Source organism: Schistocerca piceifrons, chromosome 7 (assembly GCF_021461385.2).
Source record: "Schistocerca piceifrons isolate TAMUIC-IGC-003096 chromosome 7, iqSchPice1.1, whole genome shotgun sequence".
In the NCBI taxonomy this organism is placed as follows: Eukaryota; Metazoa; Arthropoda; class Insecta; order Orthoptera; family Acrididae; genus Schistocerca; species Schistocerca piceifrons.
The window spans coordinates 581,577,950-581,594,148 of NC_060144.1; the positions used below are offsets into that span (position 1 = coordinate 581,577,950).

A 16,199-nucleotide genomic window follows, 5' to 3' on the forward strand; every position below is an offset into this window, starting at 1 on the left:
GCGCATGGTGTCCTACTGCATCAGCGTAGAACAGCAGCGTTTCATGTCGGACTGCATCGTCTCAGAAGCGTAGCATGTTGTATCATACGGAATCGGCATAGGCGAGCACTGCGTGATCAGCGTGGGTGAGCAGCGGCGCACACACACACACACACACACCGGTCACACTAATGACGTCAGTAGCTAGCACTTAAATTTGTAGAAACCGCAACACGGAATGAATGTGCGGAATCAAAGAATATCGAGAGTATGAATGGAAGCGTGTACCAACGTTTGAGATACCTCATCTTATCAGCGTCGGTGTTACCTCAAGTCAATTACGTCGTCTTCGTCTAGGTTGATAATGGAATTTAATTTTACTCTCACAGAGCTTGATCTCATTAATCTTCATGATGACAGTCACCCCATTGCACTCTACTTTCCAGACATTTTTATTGATATATACAGGGTGTTTCAAAAATGACCGGTATATTTGAAACGGCAATAAAAACTAAACGAGCAGCGATAGAAATACACCGTTTGTTGCAATATGCTTGGGACAACAGTACATTTTCAGGCGGACAAACTTTCGAAATTACAGTAGTTACAATTTTCAACAACAGATGGCGCTGCAAGTGATGTGAAAGAGATAGAAGACAACGCAGTCTGTGGGTGCGCCATTCTGTACGTCGCCTTTCTGCTGTAAGCGTGTGGTGTTCACAACGTGCAAGTGTGCTGTAGGCAACATGGTTTATTCCTTAGAACAGAGGATTTTTCTGGTGTTGGAATTCCACCGCCTATAACACAGTGTTGTTGCAACAAGACGAAGTTTTCAACGGAGGTTTAATGTAACCAAAGGACCGAAAAGCGATACAATAAAGGATCTGTTTGAAAAATTTCAACGGACTGGGAACGTGACGGATGAACGTGCTGGAAAGGTAGGGCGACCACGTACGGCAACCACAGAGGGCAACGCGCAGCTAGTGCAGCAGGTGATCCAACAGCGGCCTCGGGTTTCCGTTCGCCATGTTGCAGCTGCGGTCCAAATGACGCCGACGTCCACATATCATCTCATGCGCCAGAGTTTACACCTCTATCCATACAAAATTCAAACGCGGCAACCCCTCAGCGCCGCTACCATTGCTGCACGAGAGACATTCGCTAACGATATAGTGCACAGGATTGATGTCGGCGATATGCATGTGGGCAGCATTTGGTTTACTGACGAAGCTTATTTTTACCTAGACGGCTTCGTCAATAAACAGAACTGGCGCATATGGGGAACCGAAATGCCCCATGTTGCAGTCCCATCGTCCCTGCATCCTCAAAAAGTACTGGTCTGGGCCGCCATTTCTTCCAAAGGAATCATTGGCCCATTTTTCAGATCCGAAACGATTACTGCATCACGCTATCTGGACATTCTTCGTGAATTTGTGGCGGTACAAACTGCCTTAGACGACACTGCGAACACCTCGTGGTTTATGCAAGATGGTGCCCGGCCACATCGCACGGCCGACGTCTTTAATTTCCTGAATGAATATTTCGATGATCGTGTGATTGCTTTGGGCTATCCGAAACATACAGGAGGCGGCGTGGATTGGCCTCCCTATTCGCCAGACATGAACCCCTGTGACTTCTTTCTGTGGGGACACTTGAAAGACCAGGTGTACCTCCAGAATCCAGAAACAATTGTCAAAGGCTTCGGGTAATTTCATTCAGAGACTACGCCATATTATTGCTACACATGGTGGATATGTGGAAAATATCGTACTATAGAGTTTCCCAGACCGCAGCGCCATCTGTTGTTGAAAATTGTAACTACTGTAATTTCGAAAGTTTGTCTGCCTGCAAATGTACTGTTGTCCCAAGCATATTGCAAAAAACGGCGTATTTCTATCGCTGCTCCCGACTCAGCAGCATTAGTGGCAGAACAACTGAGAGAAAATTTGGAATACATTTCACATAAATTTTCTCAGCATGTTATAGTCTTAGGTGGAAATTTCAATTTACCAGATATAGACTGGGACACTCAGATGTTTAGGACGGGTGGTAGGGACAGAGCATCGAGTGACATTATACTGAGTGCACTATCCGAAAATTACCTCGAGCAATTAAACAGAGAACCGACTCGTGGAGATAACATCTTGGACCTACTGATAACAAACAGACCCGAACTTTTCGACTCTGTATCTACAGAACAGGGAATCAGTGATCATAAGGCCGTTGCAGCATCCCTGAATATGGAAGTTAATAGGAATATAAAAAAAGGGAGGAAGGTTTATCTGTTTAGCAAGAGTAATAGAAGGCAGATTTCAGACTACCTAACAGATCAAAACGAAAATTTCTGTTCCGACACTGACAATGTTGAGTGTTTATGGAAAAAGTTCAAGGCATTCGTAAAATGCGTTTTAGACAGGTACGTGCCGAGTAAAACTGTGAGGGACGGGAAAAACCCACCGTGGTACAACAACAACATTAGGAAACTACTGCGAAAGCAAAGAGAGCTCCACTCCAAGTTTAAACGCAGCCAAAACCTCTCAGACAAACAGAAGCTAAACGATGTCAAAGTTAGCGTAAGGAGGGCTATGCATGAAGCGTTCATTGAATTCGAAAGTGAAATTCTATGTACCGACTTGACAGAAAATCCTAGGAAGTTCTGGTCTTACGTTAAATCAGTAAGTGGCTCGAAACAGTATATCCAGACACTACGGGATGATGATGGCATTGAAACAGAGGATGACACGCGTAAAGCTGAAATACTAAACACCTTTTTCCAAAGCTGTTTCACAGAGGAAGACCGCACTGCAGTTCCTTCTCTAAATCCTCGCACAAACGAAAAAATGGCTGACATCGAAATAAGTGTCCAAGGAATAGAAAAGCAACTGGAATTACTCAATAGAGGAAAGTCCACTGGACCTGACGGGATACCAATTCGATTCTACACAGAGTACGCGAAAGAACTTGCCCCCCTTCTAACAGCCGTGTACCGCAAGTCTCTAGAGGAACGGAGGGTTCCAAATGATTGGAAAAGAGCACAGATAGTCCCAGTCTTCAAGAGGGGTCGTCGAGCAGATGCGCAAAACTATAAACCTATATCTCTGACGTCGATCTCTTGTAGAATTTTAGAACATGTTTTTTGCTCGAGTATCATGTCATTTCTGGAAACCCAGAATCTACTATGTAGGAATCAACATGGATTCCGGAAACAGCGATCGTGTGAGACCCAACTCGCCTTATTTGTTCATGAGACCCAGAAAATATTAGATACAGGCTCCCAGGTAGATGCTATTTTTCTTGACTTCCGGAAGGCGTTCGATACAGTTCCGCACTGTCGCCTGATAAACAAAGTAAGAGCCTACGGAATATCAGACCAGCTGTGTGGCTGGATTGAAGAGTTTTTAGCAAACAGAACACAGCATGTTGTTATCAATGGAGAGACGTCTACAGACGTTAAAGTAACCTCTGGCGTGCCACAGGGGAGTATTATGGGACCATTGCTTTTCACAATATATATAAATGACCTAGTAGATAGTGTCGGAAGTTCCATGCGGCTTTTCGCGGATGATGCTGTAGTATACAGAGAAGTTACAGCATTAGAAAATTGTAGCGAAATGCAGGAAGATCTGCAGCGGATAGGCACTTGGTGCAGGGAGTGGTAACTGACCCTTAACATAGACAAATGTAATGTATTGCGAATACATAGAAAGAAGGATCCTTTATTGTATGATTATATGATAGCGGAACAAACACTGGTAGCAGTTACTTCTGTAAAATATCTGGGAGTATGCGTGCGGAACGATTTGAAGTGGAATGATCATATAAAATTAATTGTTGGTAAGGCGGGTACCAGGTTGAGATTCATTGGGAGAGTGCTTAGAAAATGTAGTCCATCAACAAAGGAGGTGGCTTACAAAACACTCGTTCGACCTATACTTGAGTATTGCTCATCAGTGTGGGATCCGTACCAGATCGGTCTGACGGAGGAGATAGAGAAGATCCAAAGAAGAGCGGCGCGTTTCGTCACAGGGTTATTTGGTAACCGTGATAGCGTTACGGAGATGTTTAATAAACTCAAGTGGCAGACTCTGCAAGAGAGGCGCTCTGCATCGCGGTGTAGCTTGCTCGCCAGGTTTCGAGAGGGTGCGTTTCTGGATGAGGTATCGAATATATTGCTTCCCCCTACTTATACCTCCCGAGGAGATCACGAATGTAAAATTAGAGAGATTAGAGCGCGCACGGAGGCTTTCAGACAGTCGTTCTTCCCGCGAACCATACGCGACTGGAACAGGAAAGGGAGGTAATGACAGTGGCACGTAAAGTGCCCTCCGCCTCACACCGTTGGGTGGCTTGCGGAGTATCAATGTAGATGTAGATGTAGATGTAGTTTTTATTGCCGTTTCAAATATACCGGTCATTTTTTAAACACCCTGTATTTACTAGCGGTCTGCTATTCAAATGGTGCAAATGGCTCTGAGCACTATGGGACTTAACATCTGAGGTCATCAGTCCCCTAGAACTTAGAATAACTTAAGCCTAACTAACCCAAGGATATGACACACATCCATGCCCGAGGCAGGATTCGAACCTGCGACCGTAGCGGTCGCGCGGTGCCAGACTGAAGCGCCTTGAACCGCTCGGCCACAACGGACGGCGGTCTACTATTAACCGACAGGTTTAATTGATTGCAGATTGAGAAGTAAATCAGAGTTCTCCATAGATAAAACCTTCAGTTGAATGGTAGAAAAATTTATGTTAATAAAGCAAACATTGACATTTATTTTTAAAGAAATGCGTGCACAAAGATAGATATGTCAGACAGTAAGCACACCATATCTGTGGTGATCAAATGTGAGGTGTCCGCAGCTCGTGGTCGTGCGGTAGCGTTCTCGCTTCCCACGCCCGGGTTCCCGGGTTCGATTCCCGGCGGGGTCAGGGATTTTCTCTGCCTCGTGATGGCTGGGTGTTGTGTGATGTCCTTAGGTTAGTTATGTTTAAGTAGTTCTAAGTTCTAGGGGACTGATGACCATAGATGTTAAGTCCCATAGTGCTCAGAGCCATTTGAACCTTTTTTTTTTTTTTTTTTTTTTTAAATGTGAGGTGAAAATAGCTGTTCTCACTCTGTTCATGATCATTCAGCTCGCTATAAGTGCAGTTGTATACTGCATCTACAAAACTATAGCTCACAGACAAGGTGATTAAGTTTTTCATCTATGCGGGAACGAAGTTTTACGGCTGGGTTGCGATGCGAACATACTAAGAATAATTTAGGCTTTACTTATCCGCCAGCTATTTTAGGGACCCAGGTTCGATTCCTATTTCTCCTTGGTGGAAAAAATGTAACGTAGTGTACTCAGCCTCACAATTCCAATTGAGGGCTGTGAGCTGACCACACGACCCTCCATATCGCGTCTGAATGACTCCACGGTCAGAGGCCGACGCGGCTGTCGGCTAGTACTGAAAAGCCCCACAGGGACAGTAGACGGAGCTTTCGCGTTTTTAGGCCGGTCTTACGAGAAGCGCATTTGCCACCTTTAGCAGCGAAAGTATAGATGTGTCCAGACAGCAAAAGTACATTAGTGACATATAGTAACAACAACTGATCTTTCCTGGAGTCTCCGAAAGCCCGAGCATGTCGGTGGTCTCCACTGAGACCGATAGCCTGCTTTCGTTGTTCAAGACGTTGGGTGGTTACCACCTGCGATAGTAGATACTGCTGAAATTTGCTTCATGCTTGTGACACTTCAGAAACTGTTGGTTCAAGATGTTTATTATTATTATTATTATTATTATTATTATTATTATTATTATTATTATTACTAACTGAGTACCCAGTGTTGTAATGGTGTGTGCTTATGCCAATCTTCTATTACTGAAACATAACACATAAACGCACTTTTATAATATGTGTTATTAGTGGTAGTAGTATTAGAGACTAAGACGTATATTAATTTACAGACTACACATGTTAGGAAATAGACATTTGTTGTTGAAATCTTATACCTGGAACTCAGCAACATCAAAGGCACGAGGAATGCCTGACGCAGGAGAAGTTGTTGACCATGTAGTGATCTGAAGCACATGACTTAAGATTTTTTTCTGGTCTAGATTCATATCTCACAACGTATATATTAGAGCTCCTTTGCCTTATTTTGTCACTGGATCTTCCAATACTCAATCTTTTCAGTGACTTCTATACGAGTCGGCTTTCGCAAAACCCCATGGTTTAGTTGATCGGCTGTTTATATCTGTCTGAAGTAATGTGGGGTGTAACGACTTCTCCTGTCTTTAGAACTATGTATTGTGAATCAAAAAGGTTTTTCTCATTTCTATCCACCATTTTTACTATAAACAGAATATCCAACATCACAGACTGCTGTAATAAAGAATAAAAAGTAATACATTAATACACCCCCCCATGAACCATGGATCTTGCCGTGGTGGGGAGGCTTGCGTGCCTCAGCGATACAGATAGCAGGTGCAACCACAGCGGAGGAGTATCTGTTGAGAGGCCAGACAAAGGTGTGTTTCCCGAAGAGGGGCAGAAGCCTTTTCAGTAGTTGCAGGGTGTTGACAGATGTGAAAATTACCGAACTATCATATTAATAAGCCACGGCTGCAAAATACTAACACGAATTCCTTACAGACGAATGGAAAAACTGGTAAAAGCCGACCTCGGGGAAGATCGGTTTAGATTCCATAGAAATGTTGGAACACGTGAGGGAATACTGACCCTACGACTTATCTTAAGCCGGCCGGTGTGGCCGTGCGGTTCTAGGCGCTTCAGTCTGGAACCGCGTGACCGCTACGGTCGCAGGTTCGAATCCTGCTCCGGGCATGGATGTGTGTGATGTCCTTAGATTAGTTAGGTTTAAGTAGTTCTAAGTTCTAGGGGACTGATGACCACAGATGTTAAGTCCCATAGTGCTCAGAGCCATTTGAACCATTTGACTTATCTTAGAAAATAGTTTAAGGAAAGGCAAACCTACGTTTCTAGCATTTACAGACTTAGAGAAACCTTTTGACAATGTTGACTGGTATATTCTCTTTCAAACTCGATGAAGGGGGCAGGGGTGAAATACAGGGAGCGAAAAGCTACAATTTGTACAGAAACCAGATGTCAGTTATAAGAGTCGAGTGGCATGAAAGGGAAGCAGTGGTTGGGAAGGGAGTGAGACAGCGTTGTAGCCTCTCCCCGATGTTATTAGAACTGTATATTGAGCAAGCAGTAATGGAAACAAAAGAAAAATTCGGAGTAAGAATTAAAATACATGGAGAAGAAATAAAAACTTTGAGGTTCGCCGATGACATTGTAATTCTGTCAGAGACAGCAAAGGACCTGGAAGAACAGCTGAAGGGAATGGACAGTGTCTTGAAAGGAGGATATAAGATGAACATCAACAAAAGAAAAACGAAGATAATGGAATGTAGTCGAATTAAATTGGGTGATGCTGCGGGAATTAGATTAGGAAATGAGACGCTTAAATTAGTAAATGAGTTTTGCTATTTGGGGAGCAAAATAACTGATGATGGTCGAAGTAGAGAGGATATAAAATGTAGAGTGGCAGCGGCAAGGAAAGCGTTTCTGAAGAAGAGATATTTGTTAACATAGAGTATAGATTTGCCAGGAAGTCGTGTCTGAGAGCGTTTGTATGGAGTGTGGCCATGTATGGAAGTGAAACGTGGACGATAAATAGTTTAGACTAAAAGAGAATAGAAGCTTTCGAAATGCGGTGCTACAGAAGAATGCTGAAGATTAGATGGGTAGATCAAATAACTAATGAGGAGGTACTGAATAGAAATGGAAAGAAGATAAATTTGTGGCACGGCTTGACTATAAGAAGGGATCGGTTGGTAGGGCATGTTCTGAGGCATCAAGGGATCACCAATTTAGTATTGAAATGCAATGTGGAGGGTAAAAATCGTAGAGGGAGACCAAGAGATGAATACACTAAACAGATTCAGATGGATGTAGGTTGCTGTAGGTACTGGGAGATGAAGAACCTTTGCACAGGATAGAGTAGCATGGAGAGCTGCATCAAACCACTCTCTGGACTGAAGACCACAACAACAACAACATTAATACAACGAATGAATATTGGTTTTCTGTCAGCAGACTGATTTGTATCCCCTGAGACACAAAGAAGAACTGTGGTAGCAATGTACAGAATACCAAAGGCTGCTACAGTCTGCCTATAGTCGCACATTTGACATGGTAATCATACGTCTTCTGAAAGTTTCTTAATATTTGACAGGGTAGCGTACCAACAGGCTGATAAAAGCTACTTATCCACAGTAGGTTTACCAGACAATGAGGACGTCTAACGAAGGCTTCTCTGTCGGTAAGTCCACGCCAATCTGGACTGTGACGCACAATCTGAAAGCAGTTGATAATTTTCGAGGCCGCATCACGCACCTGTCGTTGATAATATTCTCAACAAATCGATAATGTTGCGATGCGAGGCACGGTTCTCACGCTACACAGCCTGTAAGAAACACTTGAAGGGGAGTTGCGCTATTATTTTTCTGTGATTGCTCATTACGAACGATAAGATAAAAGAAACACTTTTTGAATCACATATGATGAGGAGACAAGACAAAGCGCTTTTGTTTTTTTATTCTACAACTGTCGAGGCCACTATATAAAGGTAAGGTCACCATACACGATTATCAGTGCAGGCGGCCTGAAGATGAGACACTCTCCTGTCGTTGTTGTAGTGGCAGCAGTGCTGGCTGTCACGTGGGGGGTTCCCCTGGCGTCGACAGACCCGCCAATAGCTCTCAACCAGTTCCCAGAGGACTTCTACTTGGGAGCTGCCACTGCATCCTACCAAATTGAAGGTGGCTGGGACGAGGATGGTGAGTTTTGTGCGAACACTTTTTCCTGCGTGATTATGAATATTATTGTCATAGGGGTAGAGGAAGTCAACTTTTCGCGGATGGTTCCGGGGGAGATTCGCGTCCTCCCTCGGGCATGGGTGTGTGTGTTTGTCCTTAGGATAATTTAGATTAAGTAGTGTGTAAGCTTAGGGACCGATGACCTTAGCAGTTAAGTCCCATAAGATTTCACACACATTTGAATTGAATTCAACTTTCAAAACTCGGATCGTGGTTGTTTGCGCAGTGTTTTGTTGCATGTAAATCTTGACTCTTTTAGTGTACTACCCGTTGCTGAAGAATATCAATAAATGAAAATATATCACTCTACAGCGGAGTGGGCGTTGATATGAAACTTCCTGACAGACTAAAGCTGTGTGCCAGACCGAGACTCGAACTCGGGACCTCCCTTTCGTGGACAAGTGCTCGACTTTTTTTTGTGGATCTCATTATGTTTTAAAATGTTGGTTGAATTTGTTCGGAGCAGACGTCCGATGCCACCAGTTCAGGTTGTCCGTTGATCCGTTCACTCAGTTTTTTTATTACACAGGGTAGCTGAGTCAACAGATGGGGATGTTTGCAAGACAACAACCATCTGCACGAATAGCAGGATGCGGTTGCCCTTGACGCTGTATCACAGACAGGAGCGTCAACGATGGTGTACTCAACGACGAACTTGGGTGCAAGAATCGCAAAACGTCATTTTTTCGGATGAATCCAGGTTCTGTCTACAGCATCATTGATGGTCGCATCCGTGTTTGGCGACTTCGCGATGAACGCATATTGGAAGCGTGTTTTCGTCATTGCCATTCTGGCGTGTCACCCGGCGTGATGGTATGGGGTGCCATTGGTTACACGTCTCGGTCACCTCTTGTTCGCATTGACGGCACTTTGAACAGTGGAAGTTACATTTCAGATGTGTTACGAACCGTGGCTCTACCCTTCATTCGATCCCTTCGAAACTCTACATTTCAGCAGGATAATGCAGGACCGCATGTGACGGATCCTGTACGGGTCTTTCTGGATACAGAAAATGTTCGACTGCTGCCCTGGCCAGCACATTCTCCAGATCTCTCACCAATTGAAAACGTCTGGTCAATGGTGGCCGAGCAACTGGCTCGTCACAATACGCCAGTCACTACTCTTGATGAACTGTGGTATCGTGTTGAAGCTGCATGGGCAGCTGTACCTGTACACGCCATCCAAGCTGTGTTTGACTCAATGCCCAGGTGTATCAAGGCCGTTATTACGGCCAGAGGTGGTTGTTCTGGGTACTGATTTCTCAGGATCTATGCACCCAAATTGCGTGAAAACGTAATCACAAGTCAGTTCTAGTATAATATATTTGTCCAATGAATACCCGTTTATCATCTGCATTTCTTCTTGATATAGCAATTTTAATGGCCAGTAGTGTACGTAATGTTACAACTTGCTTTCGTGCTGGGAGAACCTCTGTTCCTGATACCGCTGTTTACTGTTGTCTATACTTTGCTGGAGTGTTTCGGAAACGAATGATAGTTTAATTGTTCTGTTTCCATTAGTTTATCTCACGGTCACACCTCAAAAATTCCTCGCAGAATTATAACACTAGCATCGATTGCTGTTTTAAGGTGGTCGGTGGTTACACATGAAGCATTTAAAAGTTGTTAATCCTAAAGTTCAGTTACTGTAAAATATTAAATTTAAGATATTAAAAATTTAAGTGTTCCACTAGATCTACCTCAATTTTCTGAGACCACAGATGTATTCAGATCTGCGTAGGCCGAATCGATCGCCTACATCCGTGTAATGTTACATGCGTGACTGTACTGACGAGCCCCTAGTAAACGCAACACAACATTCATTCTGAATGGAGAGAAATCTATAAATGCAAAAATACCTTGAGGTACGCCCCGAAAGAGTGTTGTAGGACCATTATTTTTTTTTTCGCAGTATATAGGCTATGATCTAGTGCACTGTTTCTTAAAAACTGAAATGTGTTGTAATAACATGTAAGTCACAGCTGTTGCCAAGAAGTACTTTTTCAGCTACTACAAAGAAAACGATTAGAAATTATACATAAATTTGTAAATTTAAATATTTCCCTACTTTACTAAGTTTCTGCCCTGAAACTGGTCAACCGTTATATAGGACTACTTTACACAGGAGACATTATTTCTTTGTTAGGGCACTTTTGCAGATTGAAAGACAGGCGTAATGGCTCGAGTGAAGCCCTTAGCATCAGAAGTAGTGTACTCGTCGCTTCATACACAGAGAAGCTTTAGAAGCGAGAAAAATGCCTGAGGATTTGGAACGTATTCTGGATGAAGTTACAAAACCTGTTAATTTCATTAAATCACGCTCTCTAAATTTCCGTATTTTCACCGTTTTATGTGAAGAAATTGGCAGTGAACACACTCAACTTGTCTTACATATTGAAATGCGTTGTTTGTCAGGAGGGAAAGTTTTTTTTTTCGGTCGCAGGTTCGAATCCTGCCTCGGGCATGGATGTGTGTGATGTCATTAAATTAGTTAGGTTTAAGTAGTTCTAAGTTCTAGGGGACTGGTGACCACAGATGTTAAGTCCCATAGTGCTCAGAGCCATTTGAACCATTTTTTGAAAGTTTTTTGTCGTTTCTTTGGGCTGCTTAATGAAGTGTGCTTGTTTCTTTTAAACAAGCAACATTGTTTTTCAAGAGAGGAATTGTGTGATTTTGATTGGCTGTGTAAAGTGACCTATTTAGTGGATATTTTCGCCTTTCTCAACGAATTTAACTTAGAACCTGCAAGGAATAAATTTTAATATCATGCAGGTTGAGAGTAAAGTTGAAGTTACAGTTAACAAACTGCAGCTGTAGGCAGTACGAGTACAGAATAGTAACAGTTCATCATTTCCAGCGCTGAGGGACTTGATTGATTCTTCAGGTAAAAAATTCTCTCCTGAAGTGCAGAACACTTGTGAGACTCTTGATAGCATTAGTTGTAAGGTTTCGACAATATTTCCTTGCCCTACAAGCTGGTAATTACTAGACTGAAGATCCTTTCACTGATGGAAAAATCTCTCTCACACAGGACAAGAACGGCTATTGGATGGTTCAGATGGCTCTGAGCACTATGGGACTTAACTGATGACGTCAGCAGTCCCCTAGAACTTAGAACTACTTAAACCTAACTAACCTAAGGACATCACACACATCCATGCCCGAGGCAGGATTCGAACCTGCGACCGTAGCGGTCGCGCGGCTCCAGACTGTAGCGCTTAGAACCACGCGGCCACTCCGGCCGGCAAGGCTATTGGAACTATCCTGCAGTACTTCATGTCAAAATGTTTTCCAGGAAAATGAACTCCGTAGCTTTGGTTGCGTGTGCCTTGTGAGTATAAAGAGTTGTTTAAAGAGGCACTGCAATGAGCTATGTAAAGAGGTTTTGCAACATTTGATGACTTTCCGTACCATTTAGTTACTTTAATAGACCTTTCCTGCTGTTTGCAGCATTAAAACCTTGAAGCGAAACCGTCTTAATGTGGAATCAGATCCAACATTGATTGTGACAAAGCTTATTCCAGATTTCAACCGAATTATGGAGAAACACAAAGCACTTCATTCCTCGTATTAGTGACCCCACATTTCAGAACACTGTTTAACAAGTGAATTTCTTTAAAAAAAAATTAATTCCAGTTACTGTACATGCTGCACTGCGTTAGCCTATTTTCTGTATTACTATACTGTTACTGTATTACTGTAGTGACCGTATTTTCAATTTAAATTTCGTTCAGTGGGCAACAGTCATGTATCTTTAGAATAAATTGCTTATAGCATAATTTTTCTTGATATTCATGTCAGTGGTAATTCTAATTAACTCATTTTTAATACTATGTGACATTTCAGACAGCATTGCAAGAGGGTCCGTAAATCACTTTCCGAATAAACAGGGAGTCCGCGTTATCGGAAAGTTTGAGACCCACTGACCTAGTGCATAACGTATGTGATTCCATGACGCTTTTCACGGATGTTGATGTTGTCCACAGGGATGTCACAAATCTAAAAACACCGTAGTGAAGTGCAGGTTGACAAGCATAGGGTTGATGCCTCGCGCAGGGATTTGCAATGGACCAGCACATAACTAAACAATTGTAACGTATTGCGCACAAATATACACAAAGACTCACTACTGTATGATTATACGATTACAGAACAAGCACTGGAAGTAGTCACACGCATTAAATATCTCGGAATATCTGTACAGAGCGATTTAAAGTAGGGTCCACATAAAACTAACCGCCTTGAAGGAAGACGCCAGAATTAGACACATTGGAAGAATTCTCAGGAAGTGTTCCACCTACAAAGGAATTAGCTTACGAAACCCTCGTTTCACCAATACCTGAATATCCCTCGTCAGCCCAGTATCGGTACCAGGTAGATCTGATAAATAAAATGCACAAAATCCAAATAAGAGCAGCGCGTTTCGTTGAAATTTCATTTAGTGAGGGCGAAAGAGTGTCGCGGGTATTTATTATTGTTTGATTAACTTGCGGTAGTGCACGCTATTTTTTTGTGTGCTATGATGTAATCACAAGTAGCTGTTAAAAGTACTAATATATCAGAGAAAACATTATGCTTCATTTATCGAGAAATTAAAAGTAAAATAGATTTTTATTTTGTTAATATGTGTCTTACTTGTGTCACTTTTTGTCAAAGTCAGAGGAAGGCCTAAGTTTTGATATTGCAGAATTTTGGGATGGTTGTGTGATCAGAGCTGGCAAAGAAGAGATTAGCGCTTCAGGCATGGAATAGATACAGGGTGTGGGGGGGACACATTAAGTGCACAATATTTCTGTGCAAAATTTAAGGATGAGAGGAACATAGCACGACGAAACTTGGACCACACAAAGAGCGAACTCATACATCATACACTACTGGCCATTACAATTGCTACACCAAGAAGAAATGCAGATGATAAACGGGTATTCATTGAACAAATATATTAAACTAGAATTGACGTGTGATTACATTTTCACGCAGTTTGGGTGGATAGATCCTGAGAAATCAGTACCCAGAGCAACCACCTCTGACCTCTGGCCGTAATAACGGCCTTGATACGCCTGGGCATTGAGTCGGACAGAGCTTGGATGGCATGTACAGGTACAGCTGCCCATGCAGCTTCAACACGATACCACGATTCATCAAGAGTAGAGACTGGCGTATTGTGACGAGCCAGTTGCTCGGACACCATTGACCAGACGTTTTCAATTGGTGAGAGATCTGGAGAATGTGCTGGCCAGGGCAGCAGTCGAACATCTTCTGTATCCAGAAAGGCCCGTACAGGACCTGCCACATGCGGTCGTGGATTATCCTGCTGAAATGTAGGGTTTCGCAGGGATCGAATGAAGGGTAGAGCCACGGGTCGTAACACATCTGAAATGTAACGCCCACTGTTCAAAGCGCCGTCAGTGTGAACAAGAGCTGACCGAGACGTGTAACCAATGGCACCCCATACCATCACGCCGGGTGATACGCCAGTATGGCGATGACGAATACACGCTTCCAATGTGCACTCACCGCAATGGCGCTAAACACGGATGCGACCATCATGGTGCTGTAAACAGAAAATGGGTTCACCCGAAAAAATGACGTTTTCCCATTCCTGCACCTAGGTTCGTCGTTGAGTACACCATCGCAGGCGCTCATGTCTGTGATGCAGCGTCAAGGGTAACCACAGCCGCGGTCTCCGAGCTGATAGTCCATGCTGCTGGAAACGTTGTCGAACTGTACGTGCAGATGGTTGTTGTCTTGCAAACTTCCCCATCTGTTGACTCAGGGATCGAGACGTGGCTGCACGATCCGTTACAGCCATGCGGATAAGATGCCTGTCATCTCGACTGCTAGTGATACGAGGCCATTGGGATCCAGCACTGCGTTCCGTATTACCCTCCTGAATCCACCGATTCCATATTCTACTAACAGTCATTGGATCTCGATCAACGCGAGCAGCAATGTCGCGATTCGATAAACAGCAATCGCGATAGGCTACAAACCGACCTTTATTAAAGTCGGAAACGTGATGGTACGCATTTCTCCTCCTTACACGAGACATTACAACAACGTTTCACCAGGCAACGCCGGTCAACTGCTGTTTGTGTATGAGAAATCGGTTGGAAACTTTCCTCATGTCAGCACGTCGTAGGTGTCGCCACCGGCGCCAACCTCGTGTGAATGCTCTGAAAAGCTAATCATTTGCATATCACAACATCTTCTTCCTGTCGGTTAAATTTCGCGTCTGTAGCACGTCATCTTCGTGGTGTAGCAATTTTAATGACCAGTAGTGTAGTAAAAAAGGTAACTGAAAGAAACACGCAATGAGACGAATAGAAATCACACTTTTATTCAAAGACAATAATTACACTTAGACCACCACGATACATGATGGTCCGCTGGGTATTAGTAACGTTGGGAGCGAGCGAGGGGGTCCAGTGTTTAGCCCACTGGACTCGCATTCGGAAGGGCGATGGTTCAAACCGACATCCGGCCATTCTGACAGGTTTTACGTTGTGTCCCTACATCGCTTCAGGCGACTGCTGCGTTGGTTCCTTTGAAAAGGACGCGGCCGACTTCCTTCCCTAAAACTATGGGACCGATGATGTCTCTGTTTGGTCGCTCCCCTAAATCAACCAACGCACCAACAAACGGTGGGACGTGGTTCTTAACAGGGTGTGTTATCACCAACGGCGTCAGTGCGTGCTCTGCAGCGTGGTCCCACGGTGGCAGGGGGCAGAAAGATACGTACCTAAAGACTGGAAAATTGCTCAACTCACACCATTACCCAAAAAGGGAAGTAAGAGTGATCCGCTGAATTACAGGCCTATATCACTAACGTCGATGTGCAGTAGGGTTTTAGAACATAAACTGTATTCGAACATTATGAAGTACCTCGAAGAAAACGATTTATTGACATATAGTCAGCACGGATTCAGAAAATATCGTTCTTCTGAAACACAATTAGCTCTTTATACTCTTGAAGGAATAAGTGCTATCAACAGGGGATGTCCAATTGATTCCATATTTTTAGATTTCCAGAAGGCTTTCGACACCGTTCCTCACAAGCGTCTTCTAATCAAACTGCCTGCCTACGGAGTATCGCCTCAGCTGTGCGACTGGATCCGTGATTTCCTGTCAGAAAGGTCACAGTTCGTAGTAATAGACGGAAAGTCATCGAGTAAAACAGAAGTAATATCCGGCGTTCCCTAAGGAAGTGTTATAGGCCGTCTATTGTTCCTGATTTATATTAACGACATAGGAGACAATCTGAGTAGCCGTCTTAGATTGTTTGCAGATGACGCTGTCATTTACAGTCTTGTAAAGTCATCAGAT

General features: G+C 43.5%; 1 protein-coding gene across 1 annotated transcript in view; it reads left to right on the forward strand.

Moving 5' to 3' along the window:
- LOC124709096 (myrosinase 1-like) overlaps positions 1-16,199 on the forward strand; it is a 243,696-nt gene that overhangs the window by 127,670 nt on the left and 99,827 nt on the right. Inside the window, exon 5 of the mRNA XM_047240744.1 lies at positions 8,695-8,835. Within this exon, the coding sequence (XP_047096700.1) occupies positions 8,695-8,835 (141 nt within the window). The remainder of the gene's footprint in view (positions 1-8,694; positions 8,836-16,199) is intronic.